The sequence below is a fragment of the Lemur catta genome, chromosome 16, assembly GCF_020740605.2.
Source record: "Lemur catta isolate mLemCat1 chromosome 16, mLemCat1.pri, whole genome shotgun sequence".
NCBI lineage: Eukaryota > Metazoa > Chordata > Mammalia > Primates > Lemuridae > Lemur > Lemur catta.
Genome location: NC_059143.1, coordinates 46,102,321 through 46,128,001, shown reverse-complemented (window position 1 = coordinate 46,128,001; position 25,681 = coordinate 46,102,321). Strand labels below are relative to the sequence as shown.

Genomic DNA, 25,681 nt, shown 5'->3' with positions numbered 1-25,681 from the left:
AATTTAAGATATATGTTTTATAACAGCTCTTTAAAATAAAATAGAGATTGATTCTTTAACATATTAAAATGCAGCTATCTCAATTTTGAAGCCAAAATCAAGTTTAATAGGAAACACTAGAAGCGTCTAGAAACACTAGAAGCATTGAATTCAAAGGATAAAAAAAATATATATTTTTTGCAGTACAAGATAATTATTAATAACTAGTGAAAACAGAACAGAGATAACTTTATAGAGTGTGACACCATTTGTGCTAAAAAGAAACAAAAAATAATTTGCAAACATGTATTTGTGTATATACATATAACATGTCTTTGGAGGACTAGATAAGAAACTATACCATGGATTCAAGAGGAGGGTAACTGAGTAGCCTGGGTATGTTTGCTGCAGAGACTGTTCAGTCTATAAACCCTTCTCACCTTTTGTATCTTGAATCAGGAATGTATCATCTATTCAGAAATATCAATAAAATCTAAATTTTCAAAAAGTTCACTGACTCTAAGTCTGATCAATTTTACACATAAATCTATGTATAACTTTTAAAGAAATATTATATATAATGAATCTCAAAAACACAACACTGAACAAAAGAAGTCAAGCACGAAGGGGTACATGATATATGAATCACTTTTTATAAAACCTGTAAATGACAAATCTGCTCTGTAGTGATGGAAAACACATCAGGAGTTGCTGGGCTGGGGTTACAGGGGGTGATCGGCCAGGAAAAAGAACAAGGGAACTTTGAGGGATGTTCTATATCCTCATTATGGTGGCATTTTCATCAGTGTATACACTTGTCAAAATGCATTAAATTATAGGCTTGACATGAATGCACCTTATATCATATAAATTACATCTTAAGAAAATTGATTAAATATTAACTTTTAAAGATATCCTTCTGAGTTTTTCTAACAGAAAAATCCCAAATAATGTGTGTAGATACTCTCCCTTTTGGCAGGTTGAGCTTAATCCTTCCCCCAGGAATGTGGGCTGGACTTGGTGACTTGCTTTCAATTTATACAGAGTATGGAAAGGGAAAAATAGAAACTTTACACTGGAGAAATCTAACAAACTCTACCTTAACCCAGCGATCAAGGTTAACTTCCCAGAGATGGCATGGACATATCAGGGACTCCCTCAATTGAAATGAGAAGGGTACATCCCCTCTGTGACATCCTTTCCAAAATCCCATAACCCTCATCTAGTCATGAGAAAATAAATCCAACAAGCCCAAAATGCAAATCCCTGAGCAGTGCCCTTCCAAACTGCCAAGGTTATAAAAAACAAGGAAAGCCTGAGAAACTGTCCTAGATCAGAGGATCTGAGGAAACTAAGACGTGATAACTAAATGCATTGTTATATCCTGGACTGTATCTTACAACACAAAAGGAACATTAATTTTTTAAATGATAAAATCTGAATAAATTCTGGAGTTTACCTAGTAGTAATTATATTAGCTTTTTTATCACTGCCTAGCGAATTACCAGAATTTATTAACTCACAGTTCCATAGCTCAGAAGTCAGGCGCAGTGTGACTGAGTTCTCTGCTCGATGTCTTACAAAGCTGAAATCAGGGTGTCAGCCAAACTGTGCTCCTTTCTAGAGACTGTGGGGAAGAATACACTGTCAAGCTCATTTGGGTTGTTGGCCAAATTCACTTTTTTGCAATTGTAGGACTGGGCTCCCCATTTCCTTGCTAGCTACCAGTTGGAGCTCTCTCAGCAACCAGAGGCTGTTGTCAGAGTCTTTCCACAAGACACTCCCATCTTCAAATTAGCAAGAGAATTTCACTCTTGCCAAATCTCTCTCAGGCTTTGCAAATCTCTGACTTCCCTGCCTCTAGACCAAGATATAAAGGGGTCAAAGGATTGGATCAGGTCCACTCTGACAATTCCCCTATCTTAAGGCCAACTTGGCTGGGAACCATGGCTCACACCTGTAATCCTAGCACTTTGGGAGGCCAAGGTGGGAGGATGGCTTGAGCCCAGGAGTTCAAGTTCAAGACCAGCCTGGGAAATAGCAAGACCCTGTCTCTACAAAAAATAAAAAGAAATTACCCAGATGTGGTGGTGCATGCCTGTATTCCCAGCTACTTGGGAGGCTGAGGAGGAAGGATCCCTTGAGCCCAGGAGTTGGAGGCTGCAGTGAGCGATGATGATGATGATGATGATTCCACTGTACTCCAGCCTGGGCAACAAAGCAAGACTCTATCTCAAAAAAAAAAAAAAAAAACAAAAAACAAAGAAAGGTCAACTGATTGGACTGATTAGGACCCTAATTACTTCTGCAAAATCCCTTTACAGCAACACCTTGATTAACATTTGACTGAATAACAAGGAGAAGGTATGTGTACACCAGGGGCCTGGAATCTTAGGGCCATCTCAGAATTCTGCCTGCCACAGTGATGTACCAATGTTCATCTTAGATTTGAAAAATGCAGCATAACAATTAGGGGAAATTGAAACTGAGTGAGGGCATATGGGAACTCACTGTACTGTCTTTGCAACTTTTCTGTAAATCTAAAATGATTTAAAATAAAAAGTTTACGTAAAAAATTTCTCTTTGAAAATCTTAGTTAAATATACCATCTCTTTCCTGCTGGTACAAAAGCTGATAAAATCACTATATTCAATTACTATAAACAATAATTCAGAGAGAAGGAGGAGAGGGAAGAAACAGCAGCATTTATCAAGTGCAGGCATTTTCTTAAGCACTTTGCATAAACAATCTTATTTAATCTCCACAACAACCCTATGAGGTATTATTTTATTGGGTAATCTCCCCATTTTACTGATGAGGAAATTATGATAGCGAAGTTTATATAACTTGTTCAAAGTCACACCATTATTGAGTGGTGGAACTGGGAATCAAATTCAAATAACCTGATTCCAGAGTCCTCATTTGGAAGCGTTTCCCCCTCAGACCTCTTGATCATAAACCACAGGTTCCACAACACCAATAAATTGCTTCAGCCACTCTGCTCTTCCCTCAAATGCAAATAGCTTCCAAAGAATGTAATATAGGCAGGTGCTGACATTTGACCCAAATACTTCTGTAAATGTGATTCATCACTGTAGAAGCCAAGATGACATTGTCCTAAATTCACATGCAAAAAGAACACTTGATATTCACTCATCTTGGATCTTTTTTCTCCATGCACAGAGCTCAGAGCTCATTTTGATGAGTTTGTGTTCATTTATGAACACACTCTTATCCATAAAGTTTGATCAATTGCAATTATATATCCACTAAATCTTACCAACCTAACTACTTTGAAGCAGATGTGAATTATCCCAATCATAAACCATCTCAAATGGGAAGAAGATGCAAGAGAGTTATTTGAAAACCATTACCTAAGTTGAAAATATTTTAAGGTTTAACTCAGATTTTCTCTTCTTATTTTGCCTGTGATAACAGATGATTTTCTCTCGAGGCAAGAATATAAGGCAAGATTTATATTCTCTAAAACTATGTTAGCTGTGCTATTGCCCCCCCCCCGATATCTTTTCATATGCTTATTGGCCATATGTATATCTTATTTTGTGAAATGTCTATTCAAACTTTGCCCATTTTTAAATTAAATTGTTTATCTTTTTATTATTGACTTGTAATTGTTTTTTAATGTATTCTAAATATAAGAGTGAGCTATATGGATTGTATTTCTTGATGATGTTTTTAAAGAGTAGTTTTAAATTTTGATGAAGTTGAATTTATTAACTTTTTATTTCATAGTTTAATGTCCATATGTTCTCTTAAAAAAGGTACATAAAAATTTTTGCCACTATAAACTCTTTCAAAGAAGAGTTGGAGGTATAAATAAATCAAATACATTGATTACTAAATAAATACTTTACAAAAATGTTTAAACATGGCCATATGAATACACACAATCTCTGCTTTTAGAATCAATTTATTTTTGGAAATTTCTATGATATTAATTATAATATAAGTGTTTAGAATAAAAAATAACAGAAAAGGATGAGGGAAAAAAACAAATAGGAAGTTTATAAAGCATAGGAAGCATTTTAGGTGAATTCAATTGAATGCTAAAAATAGTCATAAGTTAAATAGAATTTAAAATGGAGCTATCAAAACAATATAGTGTACATATTTATGAGCAAAAGAGAACATGTGATCATCTCCATAGATGCACAAAAGGTGTTTTAAAAAAATCAACATCGATTAATGTTAAAAAAAAAAAAAAACCTATGTATGATGAGTTGACAGATACTTTCAAAACTTGGGAGAATATTTATGTACCTCAGACAAAAGCCAGCATATTTTTTTAATTTAATAGGGAAATATGAGAGGTAATCCCATTAATGCAGGATATAGACAAGAATGCTCACTATCTTCACTATTATTTAACATATTATTAGAGGTATTAGCCATGCAATCAGAGAAAAGAAAGGAAGTTGAGCTTAGAGTTAGAAAAGAGGAGATAAAAATCAACCTGAAAATTATATACACTATATTTGATATAATAATATATGACATTATTAAATATCTGGAAACCCCAAAATAATTAAGGAAAAACCACTGCAAGCAATAAAATAATTTAATAAGGTAACAGCTTTTAAAACATCTATATAATAATCAATAACCTTTATATATGCAAACAAAAAATTTGAAAATATGATGAAACAGAAGATGTCATTTATGACAGCAAAAGACAACAAGATGCCTAGGCATAAGCTTAATAAACATCCTTATATTTCTGGTCAATTTATGGTCGGTTGCTGCCTTTTTGTTTTGTTAAGTACATCATAACATTCAAGATTCTTAATAAAAGTACAAAGACAATTCAATGCAGAAAAAAAATCATCTTTTTGATACATGGTGCTATGATTGTGCAGAGGTAACCTATGGATTGGGAGAAAATATCTGCAAACCATTTATTTGATAAAGGGTTAATATCCAAAATATATAAATAACAAACAACTCAATAGCAAGAGAACAAAAAACACAATTTTAAAAATGGGCAAAGAATCTGAATAAACATTTCTCAGAAGAAAACATCCAAATGCCAACAGGTATATGAGAAAATGCTCAACATTGCTGCTCATTAGGGAAATGTTCTTAGATTTGATACCAAAAGCATCGTCCTTAAAAGATAATACTGATAAATTTTACTCCAATCACACTTCAAAAGATGCTATAAAACCATGATGAGACACTATTTCACACTTACTAGGATAGCAAAAATTAAAAGACTATAAGAAGTATTGGCAAAGACGTAGAGAAATTGGAACCATCATGCATTGCTGTTGTATTGTAATATGATGCAGCTGCTTTGGAAAATAATTTAGCAACTCCTCAAAATGACAAACACAAAGATATATGACCCAGCAATTACATTCCTAAGTATATACCCAGAAGAAATGAAAATATATGTCCACACAAAACCTTGTATACAAAATGCTCATAGCATCATTATTCATAAAAGGCAAAAAGTCAAATACAAATGTTTATCAACTAATGAATAAACAAAAGCTGTTATATCATATAATGGAACATTACTTAGCCATGAAAAGGAATGAAGTATTGATTCATGATATAATTTGAATGAACCTTGAAAACATCATGCTGAGTGGAGCCCATTCTACTAAGTGAAGTATCACAAGAATGGAAAAACAAGCACCACATGTACTCACCATCAAATTGGTACTAATTGATCAACACTTATGTGTATATATGGTAGTAACGTTCATCGGGTGTCAGGTGGGGTGGGGGAGAAAAGGGGATGGGTTGATTCACACCTAATGTATAATGTACATTATCTGGGGCATGGGGACGGTACAAATGCAATTTATGTAACCAAAATGTCTGTACCCTTGTGATATTACAAAGAAAAGAAAGAAGAAAGAGAGAGAGAGAGTGAAAGAGAAAGAAAGAGAGAGAGAGACAGAGAGGGAAGGAGGGAGGGAGGAAATTAAAGAAAAAAATGCTCATGTAACTGACAATGGATAATATACTCTGTTAAAATGAAGATGAAAATACAGGAATCCTCTCTGTCTGATGTACTGTTTTATTTTGACCTGACTTTTCAGGTTTTTTTTCTTTTATGTCATAATTTTAATAGCTATATTAGAAGCTCACCATAGAGAAATTTCATTATTTAAAAAATTGAACTTGGAGTTTAAAATTTTTTTATTATAATTAATGTTGTGAGGAACATTGTTATATAAATCTTTGCATTTCAAATTATTTCCTTTGAATAAATTCTTGAATATAGAATTATTTGGTTAAAGTACAGGATTCTTATAAAAATATCTTTGATCAATATTTCTAAATTATTCTCAAGTTTATACTAATTTACAATTCAAACAACAGAGTATGAATTGGCCATTTTTCTCAACCCAGAAGAAGTTTTTTAAAAAAAATTATACAGTTTTGTTCTTAATATGCAGGAAATAAAAAGTAAAATGGGAAGTGATTACTTATTAGCTTATTCTTACATTTGAGTTTTAATTTACATTTTGCCACTGTATTTCTAAATTCTCCTTCCTGTGTTGCAGTTTGCCACAATATCTTTTGAAAAAGAAAAAAGTAACACAGGAATTGAGTAAATTATTACTTTATTTTACTTGTATATTACAATATGCCAAAATACTAGAACTAGGACCCCCAAAATCACTAGTCCATACTCTCGTTACTGAAGAGACTGTTGCTTTTCTTTAGTGCACAAAACTGCAAGACATTGATTTACTTTCAAAAGAAATCAAGGAGAGATTATCAATGAGCTCTGGTTTACTCGCCTTATGCCTGGCACGAACAAAACAACATTTCACTTTCAAAGAAAAGTTTTAAACACACACACACACTATTACAGTCATTAAATCATTGATTTGATTGTAGGATTGGAATGCAAGAGAGTAAAACAAAATTTACAAGAACAGACGATTTCCATAATCACACGACTACTCTAACACAGACGGCTGTCTTTTCTAAGAGCAGCAATGCCACGGCAATGACTGTCTTAAGGAGAAGAAAATCTGCCAAAGAAGAGGATGCTGTTGGACTCATTGTGCTTGATGAAGAACAGGAAGGGATGATCACAGTGAACATTTTCAACACCTGGTGCTGATGTGACATTTAAGCCTACACCGGTGGCAGCTGCAGCCTCAGTGCCTTCCTCAGTGACCACGATGAAGGAGCTGTGCAGGAACTTCTGGGCATGCAACCCGGAGCGTGGGGACATTCCTGAATAGTCGGCTTTGCGCTCGGTGAAAGCGTCTCCCATGCCCATGGCGGCCAGGACCGCCTCAAGGTCATAACGCTCCTCCACTTGGAACCGGGGCAAGTGTAAATTCACATTCCTTTCTTCCATATGCCCTGGGCTGGTCCACTCTACTAATTGCTCAGGACTTATTTTATCTATAATCTTTTTTATTTAAAAAAAAAAAAAAAAAGGAGAGCAGAATAGCATGCTTATCAATAAAAATTTAAAACAGTGTAACAGTGATTTGTATCCATCAAAAGTTATTAATTTTAGTTAATAAATAAAAGTAAAATTTTCATTTCACTAGACTCTTATCTTTATATGGTAGGCAGTTGTCATATTTCTCTAGTTAAATAATCTGTGTATATGTGAAAATCCAATAACATTAAATGAATTTTTAAAGATTAAAAGTAAGTCATTTCTTATTCCATCAATCTGATACATATTACTTCATTTCTTACTATCCTCTTCTAGTCTATGTATGCGCAATATATATTTACATAGTTGCAATCACAGTGAATGAGCTCTGGGACACAAAGCCTCAGGAAATGAAAGCAAGAACAGAGAGATGCAAGTGTTTACCTTCTCCAGACCATCTATGTCATCGGGCAGAAGCACGAACATGCTTAGGTCTTTGTTTTTATATGGAATCCCCACAATTTTGGCCTGCAAGTCCTCCAGGAAAGTGAAGCTAAAGGAATGGCTCTGTGTCATCATCTGCACAGATTTACTCGTACTCTGCAACAAATTAACAGAGCGCACAATGTCAAAAGACAAGAACAAAGGCATAAAGCAACCAAGTGAACTCACCAAAATAATAGCTCGACCTAAAATAACGCTCACTATCAGAGTCTCAGAATGAGCATTTGCTATCTACCAGTGGACGTTTGCTCAAATATGACTTTAGATTTTACATTCCATGTGTGAGCACATCACATAAATAAATTAAGGACTGTACCTTATTCAGCCAAAATTCCTCCTCCTTGGTATTTTCTTTCTTAAACTCCCTATCCCATTGCCCTTTAAAACAAACTGTGTTCACCAGCACCAGCTTGGTAGAGCTGCTGAGAGAACCATCTGGAAACAGGTCTTTGATTTTTTCTGCAAACAAATAACAACAAAAACAAATTGGCCCATCCTTCCAATTGCAAGTGATATGTGTGGCAGAATCAATGCACACGGACTTGACTGATCATTAAAACACAGCCAGGTCAGCACCTGAAGGCCTTGCCGAAAAGGGTTTGCTGGCAGAATCAGTAGGGAGGTTTTCACTTTGCCCATCGCCTATTTATCCCACTGGATAAATGGAGGTTGATGGTTAAGAGTCCACACTCTGGGGTCAGATGCCTCTGTCAGCACCCAGTTTTGCCTCTTATCAGCTGAGAATCTTGGATAAGTTATTTAAGCTCTCTGTGCCTCAGTTTCCAAATCTGTAAAATAGGAATAAAACCTGCCTCATAGCATTATTGAAAGGAGTAAATGATTTAATATGTGAAAGCACTTAAGACTCTATCTAGCACATAGTAAGCACTCAATGTTAGCTATTACTATTCTTACCCATTGGATATAGCTACAACATGAGATTTAGAGACTATTCTATTAGAAAAGAAGTTGATATTTTTGTCTCTGGGTTCAGCCCGTCCCACACTAAATTCTAATAAATACCATTTGACCAACCTTTTGATAGACCCCTTTTATTTCTGCTTCTTTTAATTTTCTTTCTTTGGACTAAGCATGAAGGAAAAAAAATGCACTAGGAAATAACAGAGGTCTCCCTGATAACCAGGATAAAAAATTCAGCTCTAAATAAAAACTCTAACAACAAAGTATTAGCTATTGCTCCTCAAAGTGTGTTTCCACATTAACATTCCTCTTTGCTATCTCTTACATGCTTGTCTAATATTTGTGGTTGAGAAGGGAGAATGGGGCACAGGGTTTGTCAAATTCTCTGTTGTGGATGACACTGAAATTTCTATCATCCCTGCAGGATGCTCAGGTGGAGACGAGGCCCACGTGGCCCCAGCTACAGGTAGCACACACAGGTTTTGATGGGAGAGTTGCATGTCTCTCACTTAGCAAAGAAAACCTCTCTGACATTTTCACTTAAGGTGTCAGACTCAGAAAGAAAGGTTCTAGTATAAAGGAGAGAATGTAAACCCAAGACAGGCGTGAGCCCACTGTCTGGAGCCCTCAAGATTTATGATCCATGGTCATATGCAAACAAATCTCCACAAGTGTTTCCATGTAGTTGGCTTCCTGTGGTCCCCTCCCTGGCTCAGCTTGGCCCTTTCCACATTTCCCGAGACCACTGCAGCATCTGCAGTGCCCTTCCCCACCCTCTACCCCCAGCCCTGTCCTTCCAATCCTGCAAAACCCATCTCAAGTTGCCTCCCAAAGCTTGTTCACCTGGCGCCCCATGCAGTGTGAAGCCCAGGACTTCACTCCCAGCAGGTTGTCAAGAAAGTGTTTTTACGATGAATGACCCACACATACACTACCATTTGTTTGGCTTTCAACCCAGGAATTAATCTTCTTTCGACTTTCATCTGCTGCATTTACAAAATCAACAGGTTCCAGAGATGCATGGTAATATTTTTCAACATAATCTAAGTATTTCTTTAGGAGAAACAAGGAAGGAACAGAAAGAGGTTGAAAAATCAATTTATCAACTCCCGACATTTCCAAATAAAATTATCTGTATGTTAGGATGACTCATGTCATAAGAGGGATTTTAAGGCCCTGGGCACATAACTTTGAGTACCTCCCCGCACGTTTTAATACAGGTAAAATGGAGTTAAGGCAAAAGTCAGATTCAAATTGCCAGGATTAGAAAGAAGCTTCCTAAGGTTCTGAATGTCTGGTGAGCAGGCCAGGAAAGCACAGCACTGATGTGAGTGGAGCCAGACAGCCAGCAGCACATGTCCCCAGGACCACAGTCCCAGCAGGGCCACCTGGCCACTCACAAACACTGCTCAGAGATGTGGTAGACCCTGCAAAACTTACCTGAAGGAAGAGGTATGTTTTCTCTCCAAACAGCCTGTTGCTTATGTTCAGTTCATAATCATTAGGCAGTTTGCTTATTTCAGTCAAAAACTTTTGAAATCGGTGATGTATCTCTTCTGTCTTCTCAATCTTCAAAATCAAAATAAAAACTCAATGGGTTATCTTGGCAAAAGCAAACCTAGATTCCCCCATAAGAGGAGGTGGCTGCTGCGTCTCTCCCTTAGTTTGGCAGCCTTAGGGGTGGTGCATGCATTTGGTGTGGCCCCTGTATAGCAGGTGGCTTTTACTCCAATCGTATTATAATGTAACTCATGACCAATCTCAGTTTCAGAGAGACGCCTTCTCTGTCAGCCCAGCACCACAGATCTTGCTTCTCTGAGGTTGCATTTTGGGTCTCAAATGTATTTATTTGCCCACCAAATGTTTCATAAACTTGCTTTTAGCTCCCCATAAGACTCTAACCACATGAGGAAAGTAGAGGATTCCCAGATAATTTTTACCCACCAAATCTTGAAAATTTCTGTTCTAGACAGTGGATAAGAAAAGTGAATCCTAATGATATGAGTTAACCATTTATCAGAGTTACACACTGGGCTGAAGTGAGATTTATCCCTGTCTCAGGGGCAGTGGATGGGGAACAAACTTTTCCAGACATTTCTGTAGGATGCATCAGTTTTCTGACTGAGGGCTGAGGAGTCTTCAGGGCAGAGCTGGCTGACCCAGCACACTTCCCTGGAATAGAGAGGAACATTGTCTCATTGCCTGTTGAACGATGTCTGAAAAACCTATTTCTGATCGAATATGAGAACAGAAAGACAATCTTCCTCTAGAATATGAAGCCCATGGATTTTTTAGTTACTTATTTTATTTCTTTATTACTGATTCCCCAATGCCTAAAGTAGTATCTGACTTATAATAGTTAATTTTTGCAAATAATTAATGAAGTTTTGAATACATTCAAATTGAAAATGTAAAAGTATGCTGCTCTAACAAAATATATGAGGCTGAATTTGACCTTTGGCTACTTCCTTGCTACTATGAGCTTTTATAGAGAGGGCAATCATTCTCTGGCTGCTTAGGTTGCCTGGAGTGTGGTATGAGCAGATCAAGGTAGTATTAGAGCCTTTGGGGAGGAGTGGATTGATGCAAAGAGAAGGTATTTCTAGCCAGAGCAATTATACAAGGAAAATAAATAAAAGCCATCCAAATCCAAAGGAAAAAAGTAAAATTATCTCTGTTCACAGATGACATGATCTTATATGTAGGAAAAAAAGATTACACACGAAAAACCTGTTAAAGCTAATTAATCATCTCAGCAAACTTGCAGAACACAAAATCTTCACACAAAAATTTGTTGTGTTTCTATGAATTATGACCAATACAAAAAAGAAATTAAGAAAACAGTCCCATTTCCTATAACATCAAAAAGGATAAAATACTTAGGAATAAACTCACTAGGAGGTGAAAGACTAGTACACTGAAAACTACAAAATGTTACTGAAAGAAATAAAAATAAATACAAATAAATGAGAAAAATTCCATGTGCATAAGTTGGAAGACATAATATTGTTAAAATGTCCACACTATTCAAAACAATCTTCACATTCAACGAAATCCCTGTCAAAATCCCAATGGCATTTTTTTCAGAAACAGAAAAAGAAAGTTCTAAAATTTATACGGAATTTAAAGGGATCCCAAATAGCCAAAACAATCTTGAAAAAGAACAAAGTTGGAGGCTTCATGCTTCCTGATTTCAAAACATACTACAAAGCAACAGTAATCAAGACAATGTGCTGCTAGCATGAAGACAAATATATACACCAATGGAACAGAATGAAGAGCCCAGAAATAACCCCTTGGATATTGGCCAAATGATTTTCAAAAAGGATGCCAAGACTACACAATTAGGAAAGGAGAGTCTTCAAAAAATGGTGTTGAGAAAATTGAACATCCAAAGGCAAAAGAATGAAGTTGGATATTTTCCTTACACCATATACAAAAATTAACTCAAAATGGATTAAAGACCTAAACATAAGACATAAAACTATAAAACTACTGAAAAAATAGGTAGAAATTTTCAAGACATTGAATTTGGTAATGATTTCTTGGCTATGACATCAAAAGCACAGGCAACGAAAGCAAAATAAACAAATGGGACTACCTCAAACTGAAAACTGTGAAACATAGGAAACCTTTCAGGATAATGAATGGCTCCCATTGCTGGGTGATTCGAGCCATGATTTTACGAGGGCCTGACATGGGACTATAAATACTGTCACAGCAGTTGTGTGCCCTCCCTGAGAACTCTGACCATCTCCTGATGCTAGCCCTAACCTAATGGACTTATTCCTTCCCCAGCTTTGAGCAGACTGTCCTTTGAGTGAGGAATACTATTAATAGAACGCTAGAGCAGGAAAAGACCTCAGGAAGTCATTAGTCCTGTGCTAACCTTTTTTTAAAGAAAACAGCAGGCAGCTAAAAATAGGAATGTAATTTAGTAATAATATCACCTACTACTACCGCCACCACTGGATGAGTTACCCACGTGTTCCAGATGCTCCTACAGACACTTTACAGAGGCTGAAAGAGGATAACTTGCCCAAAATAGCATAGCTCTTAAGTGACTGAGCCAGGACTTGAACCAATCACTACAAAACCCAGGCACTCTGCCATGAGGAATTTTCAATCTAGTAGCCTTTGCCAGCTATATCATAGTGGTTATTATCCATTAAAGCTAAGGTCTCTCCTTAATATTAAGAATATTAAGCAACATTATTCGGCTACAGTGATTATTATTGCTTAATAATAGGTGTGAAGTGTTACCTCTTTCATGCCTTTGCAAGTCCTTCTCTGCATTGAGTCCACAGCTGAAAAACATCAACCCTACAGAAGTGTGTAAGACATGTCTCCTCACCTCTTTTTCTTCAGCCTTTCTTCTTAAATTCTCAGTATCTTCTTCAGGGCAAAACACCTGTGAAGGACAGAAAATACTGTGGTGGTCAGAGCAAGAAAATCTCACACAGAGTCCGTCAGGGCAAAGTGGATGCTTGTTAAAGAAAGCTCCGGACACTTCTCTCCTCTCAAAATCATGGAAAGGTCTGGGTTTCCCATGAATGTCTTTTGAGGAGCCTGTGTTGGTTTATCCATTTGTGTTTTCCTCTTTCATGTGTCTTTTAAACACATCAAAGGATTATTATAAGCCGGGCGAGGTGGCTCACACCTGTAATTCTAGCACTCTGGGAGGCCGAGGTGGGTGGATCACTCGAAGTCAGGAGTTCGAGACCAGCCTGAGCAAGAGTGAGACCCCGTCTCTAGTAAAAATAGAAAGGAATTATCTGGGCAACTGAAAATATATATAGAAAAAATTAGCTGGGCATGGTGGTGCATGCCGATAGTCCCAGCTACTCAGGAGGCTGAGGCAGGAGGATCGCTTGAGCTCAGGAGTCTGAGGTTGCTGTGAGTTAGGCTGACACCACGGCACTCACTCTAGCCCGGGCAACAGAGCGAGACTCTGTCTCAAAAAAAAAAAAAAAGGATTATTATAAGGATTATGTCACTTTTTCCAGTGACTGTTGCTTTTCATGCTCTGCCTAATTTGAGTGTAATGGTTTTAGACGAGGTCACTCAACCAGTCCCACCGAAAGCAATTTCAAGCACCCAGGGGCAGGTGGCATGATGGTATTTGGAGAGGGAAGAGGGCTTCCCTGACAGACCTGAAATTGCTCCCTGTCTTGACAGTTTTTGTTTCCTGGCCCACGGGTCAAGACAAGCATGGCTTCAAGGTAATGCCAAAAGCCTGACCCCTCAAAATGAGTCTGTGTATGTAAAGCAAGGAAGGCCCCCACCTTCTGTAATTGGGATGCGGTGGCTCCTCGGGTCCCCAGGAGGAGCATGCCGATGGCAGTTGAGATGCCCACAGGGGAAAAGAAGACATTGCTGTCATTTCTTTTCTTCAGCTCTTTGAAAAGATCAAACCCAAAATGAGTGCTGGCTGCGCCAAGTGAAGCCATGATGATTTTAGCAAGATCTAGAACAGCAACAACAACAATCAAAAGTGAGCATTTGAATTGCTTTGTGTCACGGGAACATTTCCCGCTTCCATTCCTCTTCTTGCACTGATCCAGAAAATAGGGATTTGACTCTCAGTGAAAGGTCACTGCTGCCTGCTTCTCACCCCTTCTCTTGGCCTCCTCTTGCCAGGGGACAACAATCAGCTGGAGTCTGCCATCACCCAGTCATGTTCAGTTCTCATTTCCCCAGGGAGCAGGGTTGACACCTTAATGGCTTTATTCTCACTTGTTCTCTGCCCAAACCTGCCTGCCTCTGCCTGCCCGCAGCCTCTCACCTGTGCTAAGCTTCCCTGGGCAGACCCAGTGCTTGTCTAGCTGCTGGGCCCAGGATAAGGCAGGGACAAGGTGTGGGGATCCCCACAGGCCCCAAGTTCAGGCAGTGCTCTCCCGCCCAGCCTAACAATAATAAAGCCAACAGGTGCATCCTTATCTGATACTTTCTGTTTCTCAATTCACTCAAAATCCAGTCCAGAGAGTAGCAGGATTGATGAAGTCTCTGAAACCTCAATCCCTAATTGCATGAAAACTTGTCTTGGGCTGAATTTTCCCTAAGGGGCAATGACATATCCCTGTTTGTGGATTATTAGGTGGGAGTGAAAGCATTTTCTTTTTTATACTTTTCTGCATTGTTTTAGGCTTGTCCACGAGCTTTTATTACTTTTGTTATCTCACAAAAAAAAAAAAATTTAAAGAGTAATTAACATTTACCAAAAATAAACAGGTAGAATAGGTTTTATATTTTCTTCATGACCAGCTACTTTATAACTAGCGAATAAAAGCTTTAAGAAGACTCCTAAAAAAAAAATAAAATAAGATTAATGCAGAATAAAGTTTTTGAAAGCCCACATACTTTCGGGGCTTTTGCTCTCAAGGGCTCACCCCTGCTAGGGCGTCCTGCATCTGATGTTAAAGCTTCAGTTTCAGCCTCAGGTTTCCATGCAGGTTAAATCAGAAATAAAATGAATGAACTTATTGTCAAGCAAGGGATGAAGACGATAAATTGTCATAGCCATGTAGGCACTAAATTAAATGAAACCACTCCAAGGAAAGTCTGTGCACAATAAAAGTACTTCTTTCAAATCAACAAACATCATTGTTTTTATATACAAAAGTCTTAAATTGGAACCAAAAGAAGAACTTACCCGACGTATGGAGAAACAGAGGTGGCTGGGCAAGGAAGGCGGAAGCATATGTAAATTGAGTAGCCGAGATCCTTAATTTATAGCTTGCTCTCTCTGCCTCAGCACTGGTTTTCCACCTTGCATGCTCATTAAATTCCCCTGGGGAACTTTAAAAAAAAAAAAAATCTATGCCCAAGCCCCACCCCCAACCAACTGAGTCAGCATCTCTGGGGTGGAAACTGGAAAACAGAGTTTTTATTACCTCAGGTGATTCTCACGTGGGCAAGGTTGGAAACCTATACATCCTGCTGAAGACATAAATCAAACGTACTCTTGCCGTACCACAGATGGACAGAGGTGTATCGTGACAAGCCACTCTCTGTAATAGAGTTACCTCCGCAGTTGCATTACTTTGGTGCGCCAAATGCGAAAAAAAAAAAAAATGAAAGAAAGCTGCCTTGCTAGAAAAGAACAAGAAAAAGGAGTGAGAAGTGTTTGCTCAGGCACACATACACACACACATGCACACACACACGCTTGTTCTCAAGTATCCTGTCCACTAATTACAAAATCTCTCATTTTAACTCATTCAATAAACAATTATTGAGTCTACTATGTACTAGACACTGTGCTAGACTCCAATAATTCATAAACACCCAACACCCTCACTGATTTCAGGAAAACAGCACCACCAAAAAAGAAAAAAGAAAACAAAGAACTCAGTAGGAAATTACGCCTCCAGATTCCAGTTTTTCCTGCTAACCTTGGAGCATGTCTACTGGTTCTACTAGCTCATTAAAAGAAGCAGCCCTGGGATTATTCTAGCTTTGATCCTCAGGACAGGATTTGAAGATTCAGGGTCATCGCTGGGCTCCAGCTCCTAGCAGGGCACATTAGCTCTGCCCGGTGCTGGGACGCCGGTCTCAGGCCAGCGACTCCCAGCTAAAGAAACTTCTAAGAGAGGCAGACTCAGAGGGCATGGGTCATGTATGTACCAGTCTCAATACTCAAAATTTATTTTTCTCAAAAAAAAATTTTTTTGATTAATGCTCTTTAAGCAAACTCAAAGCAGTATTTAATTCATTTTGCCTTTTAATTAGTCACCAAGAAACATGCAAATTGAGGAAGATTTAGAAACAATTATCAGTTATGGAGTTAACCCTAGATGCCAATGAGATAGAAATGTTAGCTTTTTAAATAGCATAAAATCTTTGATCTGGCGTAATGCTCTTTGTTTTAATGTCCCTATCAGTTTATGTCTTGTAATTTCTTTCTCTGTGGCCCCTAGACTTCCCATTGCCCAGCCATGTCCATAGGCCGACTGCTTTGTTCTAAAGCTGTTTCTCTACCATCCTGCTTTCACAGGGAAACCTGGCTTTCCCCTGAGGAAAACTACATCCCGCAAAGTCTTCTCTGAGGACAGCCATTCATATCATATCCTGCGGTAAGGAAGAAAGGTCACTCCTATTTTCCCTCCTACTCTCACTTCTTCCAAGCCTTTCTTCCTTCAGTCACCCTCGACGTTCCTTCCCCTTTGAAGACTTGCACAGTCCGGCTGGCCTGCCCTTGTCCCAGCCACAGGCCCGTCTGGTGCTCTGCACAGGGCCTTCCTGTCCACCCGGCTGCTCCCACCACTCTGAAGGCCCTCACCGTTCTTGCCCGTGGCGCCTCCCACTTCCCTGACCTTCCCCTTCCCTACCCTGTCCTAGCCCACTCACGTGGTCACACGTTGGCTGCTGTCATCACCAGGACCTGCTACTGTCGTAAATTTCTGAACCCCAAAATACCTCCATCTGGTGACAGATTCTCATCCATATTCTCTCTAAACCTAATTTTCAATGTTTTCATAACCTCCAATCATTGGACCCCTCCCTATTCTTCTATTTTTATCAGTCTCTTCTTTCTAGTATCAAAACTGACCCAGAGGTAGAAAATATGTTGAAGATCAAGAATCATAAAAGTGGTTCCTATGCTTACAAGTGAGGAGAGCAAACAGGCCCTGAGGCAGAGCACTGCAGGGTTCCCCACTCTGTTCCATAACTCTCAGTTTTGGTAAAACCTCTGCATGTCTGTTACCGACATGGACTTGTAACATTTTTCTTCTCTGACCCTATGATGCAGTGAGTGCTGCTGGTGTCCCAGCCAGATTCCCTTTGCCGGCCAGTGCATCTGTCACCCTGCTGTTTTGGCTTGAAATTCAGAGATGCCCTTTTCTCAGGCAAATGATTCTCAGCTAAACTGGAGCCACCTGCCTGGGAAGCTGCTACCACTCCACCCGCCAGCCAGGCACACCTCAGACATGACTCACTGGCATGAGGGTATAAAAGGACAGCCCTCTCCGTCAGGTAAAACAACTTTGTGGGGCACTTTCTGCTCCAGTCCTTTCCCGGGGGATCAGACTGAAGCCAATCTCTACAAACTGCATGATTGATCAAAACTTTTCCCTCGCCCTGTCCTGCTTCTCTCAAAGAAGCGCCTTCCTCCCACCCTCCACAACCCCCCCACACACACAAATTACCTGAACAAAAATCTCTATCTTTGGCTCTGCTTCTAGGGTACCTGACCTAAGATGAAAGTGTTTTAATATCTAGCCCAAGCCCCTTGCTGTTTTTGCTTTCCAACATTTCTTTACAATTCTTGCATCCTTTAGATAATATTTTTAATCAGTTTATAAAGACCTGTGAAAAATTCTCTTGGAGTTTAGATTGGGAATCTTTAGAATTAATAAATTAAATGTGAAAAATTAATCACCTTTGCATGTTGAGCAAAGAGCATGCTCATGTTACGGGCCCATCAATAGAGTTTATAGATAGAAAGAGTTGGGGGTGGGGGGAGAACCAGTTCTTTCTTTGTGATCAAAACAAGAGAGGTACGCTTGCTATCACTACTTCCATTCAAAACTGGCAAGTACGATAAGGCAATTATTTAATTGATTAGTTAGTTTATTATTTAAAAGGTAAGATGATTTGAAAGGGAAAATAAAATTATCATTCACAAAAGAATCGAGATACACATTAAAATGTAGAAAGTGAATTTCACAAGACTGCTGAATGCAAGGTCAATTTAAAAAACCAAGTATTTTTAATATGCTAGCAACATACAGTTAGAAACTTTTAAAATATATGATTTAGAAGAGCATGAAAAAGCTATGTGAGGTAATGCATATGTTAATTATCTAGATTTAGTCACTGCACAATGTTCTTAATCTTCAAAATATTATGTTGTGCATGGCAAATACAATTTTATATGTCAATTAAATAAATAAAATAATAAAAAAAACCACATACCTAGTAAATATGAAAAATATGTAAGCCTGTATATAGAAAAAGGTTAAACATAATTGAGAGAAATTAAGAAGGCTAAGTGGAGGGATATATTTTATTTATGATTTGGAAGACTCAATATTGTAACGATGTCAATTTTCTCAAAATTGATCACTGCAATCTCAATCAAAAATCCCAAGAAGTTCATTTTTCAAAAAATTGGCCATCTGATTCTAAATTTTTATAAAATAGCAAAGGACCAATAATAGCCAAAACACTTTTGATGGTGAAGGAGGAGGAGGTAAAACCTGCTCTATCTATAACAAGACTTATTAAATAATTGTCAGTATGGTTTTGGCAAAGGATAGGCCAGACCAGAGACCCAGAAAAGTTTTGATGCATATGTGCACACTGTATTTTTTTTAAAGTGTTGTTGCAGAGCAGTGGGGAAAGAGTGATCTCTTTAATAAATTATACTGAGTTCGTTGAATACCTATATGGGGAAAAAAGGAGTCTTGACTCCTATCTAACACCGTATACAAATCCCCATCATAAATGGATTGCAGAGCTAAATGGAGCACACAAAAGCATTTACAATAATAGTAAAGTTTAACAAATTGTACTATGTAAAATTCAAAAGCTCTCATTCATCAAAAGACACTATCAAAGTTGAACATGTACATACCCCATGACCTAGCAATTCCACCTCAGGTATACACCCAACACAAACGTGTGTCCATGGGCACCAAGACACATGTAAAAGTATGTTTATAGCAGAATTATTTATAATAGCCAAGTACTGAAAACCCAAATGTGCATGAACAGTGGAATGTGTAAATAAATAATATGTTCACACAGTTAAATACTACACAGTAATGACAATGAACAAGCTAAAGCTATAGACAACACAACAGATGAGTTTTACAAACATTATTGAAAAAAAGAAGCCAAATGTAAAAGAATACATACTGTATGATTCTGTTTATATAAAGTTCAAAAGCAGGCAAAACTAAACTATAGTGCTGCAAATCAGTGTACTGGTTATATTTTGAAGAAGGTGAAAGGTAATAATTGGAAAGGGACACAATTGGGGTGTTTGGGGGTGATGCTAATGCTCTATTTCTTTACCTGGGTGGTGGCTGCGTGGGTGTTCATTGTGATAATACATTGAGCTATATGTCAATATTTCCATATATGTGTTATTCATCACAAAAAATTTCTCATTCAATTTATTCATAGACATTTTATAGTTTTGATGTTGTTATGGTTTTCCCATTTATCCATTTAAGTCTCTACTCTGCATCAGATACTGCTTTAGCTACTGAGGTACCCCAATGAATACGGTGTAAAGGGTCCTTTCTCTCATTTAAATTCACATTGTATTGGGGAGATGCATACAATAAATAAATAAGATAATTTCAAATAGAATTAGGTGTTGTGAATTAAATAAAGCATTATGTTTGTAAATAGTTATTACTGGTGTATAAGAAAACTTTTTTTTTTTGGATGTCTAGCAAATCATCTTGAAGAACATTCTTTTTTGGTAAATTGTCAGCTTATTCACTGGATTTTCTAGAAACATGATCATAAATCTCTGTTTAGTGGTTTGGTCTCTCTTTACCAATATTTATTCCTCTGATAGAACCATTTCTCAATACAGTGAAAGACACCTAATTTCAAATTTCTGTGCACATAGATCAACAAGCAAAGCAGCAAGGCAGCATTTATTTTATTTTAAAAACTGCACTTAACTGTACCAACAGAAGAGGGCACTCTTGAACCAAGAAACCGGAGTATGGTACCCACTCACCTTCATAAAGTTGCCTGTCATTTTTAGTCCAAAAATCCTACACATTTTAGTATGAACAGGAAAAGTTACTCAAGAAATATGCAAAACTACTGTAAGAAGAAAACAGTGAGAATCAAAACTTTTCAGCTGACGAAAATACTGCCCAAGAGATCAACCATGCCTGGCAGGGCGGTGGGGGGGAAGCTGCAACATAACACTGCCTTATGGATTAAATATCATTTGAAAAGCAATCGTGAACGTGAAGAATGCTACAAATCATACTTTCAAAAACCCAGAATAAACATGAATGACAAAACAACAACAAAAAGAAAGATGTGTAAAGAGATCTGTCTGAACTCAAGAAATTATAGAAATAACAAAATCATCTTGAAAGTAAGAAAAAGTACAATAAGGAACATAGAGAACAAAAACAAAATAAAGGACGGACTAAAAGGATAAAAGAGAAAGAAATAGAAACAGGCAAAAAAAATCTATAATACATGTAATTGTACAGTTGACCCTTGAACAACATGGGTTTGAACATTGAGGGTCCACTTTTGCGGATTTTATTCCACCTCTGCCACCTCTGAGACAGCTAAACCAATCTCTCCTCCTCCTCCTCAGCCTGCTCAATGTGAAGATGACAACAATGAAGAACTTTGCACATTTTCTCTTCCTTATGATTTTCTTTATAACACTTCTTTTCTCTAGCTTGCTTTATTGTAAGAGTACAGTATATAATACAATATATAATACACAAAATATGTGTTCATCAGCTGTTAATGCTATCAGTAAGGCTTCCAGTCAACAGCAGGCTGTTAGCAGTAAAGTTTTGGGGGAGTCAAAAGTTATGTGTGGATTTTTGACTGCCTCTAACTCCATTTGTTCAAGGGTCAACTGTGATCTATAAAGTACAAAAATAAAACAGTGGAGTAGAGATGATAGTATATTTAAAGCTATAATCCAAGAAAACATTTCAAAACGAAAAAAAAAAAACTGAATCTATATATTGAAATCGTCCACAATGTACCTTGGAAAATTAGCCCTGAATGATGACATCTAAGACCTATTAGAAAATCTATTAGTTTTTAACATCTCCAGAGAGAGAAGGGGGGGGGAGAATGAATCAAATCATTATAAAAAAAATCAAGCTGACATTAGACTGCTTGAGAGCAACAGACAGATCAGCAGAACAATATTTAAAGAAACTCAAAGAACATCCAAACCAAGAATTTTATAACCCAACAAGTACTCTTTTATGAATCAAGACCATGGAGAAACAGCATTAAGTTGTCACAAATTTAGAGAACGTTGACTTGTTAGCCTTTCTTGAGGAATCTACCAGAGGATGTGTTTCATCTAAAAACAACAACAAAAATGATTGGAGAAACTTGGGCAGAAGACTTATAAAGTGCACAAATATATTTTATTGTAGCTCTAAGGCATAGCAAACATGGGACTAGGGTAGAAAATAATATGTATTGTATATTTTATATGTTCTTCCAAAATAGAAAAAAATGACTGAAAAAAGTGGGACGAAATGCTAGGAAGAAAGAGAAGGTACAATAAGTCCATTGATTATTGCCCAGGCAATAGACAAGAGGCAACTGATATCACTTAAAAATGATAAAAACCTGAGTAAGTAAAAAAGTAGTGTGAGGCCATTAGATAACGATATAGTATAAAAGTAATATCTAGTACAAAAAATACAAACTTTTCTGATATCACAAGGAAAAATTAAAAAGAGAAAAAATAGTGAAACAGCAAGATAATATGACTATAAAGCTCATATAGAAAAATAAGCCAACAAGAATAACTAGGGAAGTACTGCAAAGGAAAAGCAATAAAGCTTCGATCACTAAAACACTGATATTGGTACGTGAATAGAGAGATCAAAGGAAGAGGACAGAAAGTTCATAAATAGACCAAAGCACATGTGTACTTCGTATATGACATGACACATATGAAATTTAGTGTATGATAAATTGGATATCTCAAATCCCCAAAAGATAAATGTTTTAATAAGTGGCATTGGACAACTGGAGAGCCACCTGGGACAAATAAAATAGGACCCATACTTTACTTCACGTGCCAGAACAAACTCTAATTGAATCAGAGATATAAATTTTAGAAATGAAACTATACAGGTAAAAGAAAAAAACACGGATAAATTCCTGCAAACCTGGAAGGAGACAAAGTCTGATTTAAAACCTGGAACTGCTGGTGCAGTGGCTCACGCCTATAATCCAGCATTTTGGAAGGCCATGGGAGGAGGATCACTTGAGGTCAGGAGTTCTAAACCAGCCTGGGCAAATAATGGGAACTCCCACCTCTACAAAAAATTTTTTTAAAAACCACACCAGGCATGGTGATACTCATCTGTAGTCCCAACTGCCCAGGGGCTAAGCAGGGAGGATCGCTTGAGCCCGGAAGCTCAAGGCTGCGGTGAGCTGTGATCACACCACTGCATTGCAGTCCAGGTGGCAGAGCAAGACCCTGTCTCAAAAATAAATTAATTCAATTCAATTCAATTCAATTCAAAAACCTTGGAAGCAATAAAAGATTGGTAAATTCAGCTTACAAAAATTAAAAAGATAGATTCAATAAGCAAAGTCAAAAAGAAATGACAAACTGAGAAAAGGGTTTTTGCTAATTCTAATACAGAAGGCTAATCTTCCTAAGGCATAAAGACCTCTCTAACATCAGGAAGAAAAACAAACACCTACATAACACTGTTTGACCTATTAACTCTGTTGAAGTTGATATCCTTCTTTCATGTGGTTATTTCCTTTAAATATTTGGTAGCTAGGTTATAGGCTTATCTTTGTATTTGAGATTCCTCATTAGGCTGTCTGTGAATACTGCTTTGGGGTTTACCACAGCCTGCCTTGGCAATTTAGCACTAGGAGGGGTAGGCTATGCTTTCAGGCAAGTGAACAAGTGATTTATAAACCTTCTGTGGAAACTTCTCCTATTCTTTCATATTGCCAGTCACCAGGGACACTGCTACACCTCCATGACTCTGGCGCACACACTTACTGCCCCAGCCCTGGGGCAAAGGCATCTGCCACTCATTGCCTGGCACAAAACAGGGGCAGAAAACCACAGACTTGTCAGGCACAGTCCTTGAACCAGCCACCACAATGGTCACTAGGATGGAAAGAGCCAATGCCTGTCCTCATTCTCCCCTAAGTCATAATTGCAGAGTTTCATTCAGTCTTCAAATGGCTGCAGAAAAAAAAAAAAAAAAAAAAAAACTGATAAGAAAGACAGAGGGGGAGAGAAAGCAGTGAGTACAAGAGAGAGATGTCCAGAATTTAGCTTGGCAGAGGTCTCATGTCTCTGAACTCAAGGGAAGGCAGTAGTGCCAAGAAATAAGGCAGACTCAGGCACAGATTGGGTGACACAGGTAAGCCCTCGACTATCCTCCCCTCCCCCGTCCAGCCACATTAACTTGGAGTCAGCAGAAATATCTTCTATAGTCTGATGATTCGTTTGCTGTTGCTCTTTGGTTTTAGCATTGTTGTGAGCTTTCATCTTTTTTTATATGCCTTCATATGTAACTATGATGGAAAGTTGGGAGAAATTATTGCTGGGGCAAGGTATATTTTCCCCATGTAACTCAGATGAATTGTTAGTTTCATGAAATATGCATTTTTACATTTTTGGATGAAAGTTTTCAGGTTAAAGTTGTATCAGCAAAAAAAAGTCACTTGACAACACATTATATGCATTTTAGCTAATAACAAAAGTGCTTTATTTGTTGAGAAGAAACATTATGATCAAAGGTTTGTAAAGATTATGTTTACTGATTTACATAAAGATTTAAGAATCTTACTATTTCTCACATTGTAAACAGATACATTTTCCCTCTCATGCCTCAAATTCTGAGAAATCCCAATATAAATGAAAAAAAATGTGTCTACCAAGTATAAGAATAAGAACACAAGAAATACCAGACAGTGCAGGCCAGCAATATATGGTCGTGGTTACCCGGCTCAGCACCTGGCAGTGACGCCCAGGCAAGAGTGGAACCAGCCCTCCGAACATCAGCCCCCAAAGGAACCCCAGGAGACACTAAGCTTTTGATTATCCGAGATAAATTTGACCCATGGGACGTGTATTCTGGGAAAAGAACTGCCTCAAACTGCTTCACATTACCAAGGACAAATCGTTTATACCGTAAATGAGCTTCAACAATGAGAACGTGGGGCTTGTCTCCCACAGCACAAAGAGATCCCTGGGGTAGGAGAGAACCGGGGAGGGAGGCCGGCCTCAGAGCAGGTGGACTTAACCTGTCTCCTCCCTCGAACACCCCCACAGCCACATTTAACCCGCATGGCAGCAGTCGGGAGGAGAGTCCTGGGCAGAGCAGAAACACTGGGCCACAACCAAGACCAGAAATTCGCCTCAGCAGAAAAGAGACTGACTCAAAAGAGACGTGAGTTACACATGTCCGTGCTCATTCCAGAGCGCTCAGCTAAGGCCAAGCTCCAGAGCTCAGACGGTCCCAGCAGAGAACACAGGTCCCCACGCCGGGAGTAGGAACACCCGGGCGTCGGGCTTCAGCAGACTGGGGCTTGAGATGGAGCCAGTGGCCTTCCTGACAAGGGTTTCCGGGTGCATCGTGCCCAGGCCCACGTTTGCTGCCACCATGAGGCTCAGGGAGGACACATAGGTCCAGAGGGCGGAGAGAGCAGAAGGGGGTGCCCAGCAGTCCAGCAGGAGCAGCGCTGCTCCCCACACCTGAACACACCTGGGATGTAGGAGCAACGAGCCACAGCTGGGAATTCTCTGAGGAAGGGGGTGGAGAGAGAGGAAAGTGCTCGATGATGATGCCCTAGAGCAGCGGTCCCAACCTTTTTAGCACCAGGGACTAGTTTCATGGAAGACAATTTTTCCACGGATGGGGGTGGGGGAGTGGGTGGTGGAGCCCTGCAACCTGGTCCCTAACAGGCCAGGGACCAGTCTGCGGCCCGGGGCTTGGGGACTGCAGCCCTAGGGGACTCAACAAGGAAAACTGAGACCAGTCTCCTCTAAATCCACTTGCCACCTCCTGGGTCAGTGTCAGGTTCACAAGACAAATATCATTCTCCTGCTCTGTGCAGATGAGTGCTGGCTGGGGGATTCATATACCCTTGAGCTATCACTTAGATACACCCCAAGCCCTCTCAGGGACCTCACAGGGCATCCTCCACGCAGTAAGACGACAG

At 38.5% G+C, this 25,681-nt stretch overlaps 1 protein-coding gene across 5 annotated transcripts; it reads right to left on the bottom strand.

Annotated features, from left to right (window-relative positions):
• Positions 1 to 6,979: 6,979 nt before the first annotated feature.
• SERPINB13 (serpin family B member 13) lies at positions 6,980 to 14,235 on the bottom strand. 5 transcript variants are annotated; one of them, XM_045527418.1, is made up of 8 exons: positions 14,071 to 14,235; positions 13,140 to 13,196; positions 12,505 to 12,539; positions 11,359 to 11,387; positions 9,721 to 9,840; positions 8,181 to 8,323; positions 7,805 to 7,960; positions 6,980 to 7,384 (listed from the first exon to the last, which is right to left on the bottom strand). In XM_045527418.1, the coding sequence occupies exons 1-8, from the start codon at positions 14,233 to 14,235 to the stop codon at positions 6,980 to 6,982; spliced, it is 1,110 nt and encodes a 369-aa protein (XP_045383374.1). The 5 variants fall into 5 exon arrangements, with proteins under 5 accessions (XP_045383374.1, XP_045383370.1, XP_045383371.1 ...); XM_045527414.1 differs by lacking the exons at positions 11,359 to 11,387; positions 12,505 to 12,539 and adding an exon at positions 10,226 to 10,354 and having other exon boundaries at positions 9,721 to 9,838; positions 13,128 to 13,196; XM_045527415.1 differs by lacking the exons at positions 11,359 to 11,387; positions 12,505 to 12,539 and adding an exon at positions 10,226 to 10,345 and having other exon boundaries at positions 9,721 to 9,838; positions 13,128 to 13,196.
• Positions 14,236 to 25,681: the final 11,446 nt, after the last annotated feature.

Bases quoted from the DNA above. Each gene is read 5' to 3' on its own strand.
- SERPINB13 (XM_045527414.1), bottom strand. From the start codon at position 14,235: ATGGCTTCACTTGGCGCAGCCAGCACTCATTTTGGGTTTGATCTTTTC. The intron at 13,197-14,070 runs GTGGGGGCCTTC...TGTCCTTCACAG, and splicing joins CCGCATCCCAATTACAGAAG to GTGTTTTGCCCTGAAGAAGA. The intron at 10,355-13,127 runs GTCTTACACACT...TTGATTTTGAAG, and splicing joins AAAAAGAGGTGAGGAGACAT to ATTGAGAAGACAGAAGAGAT.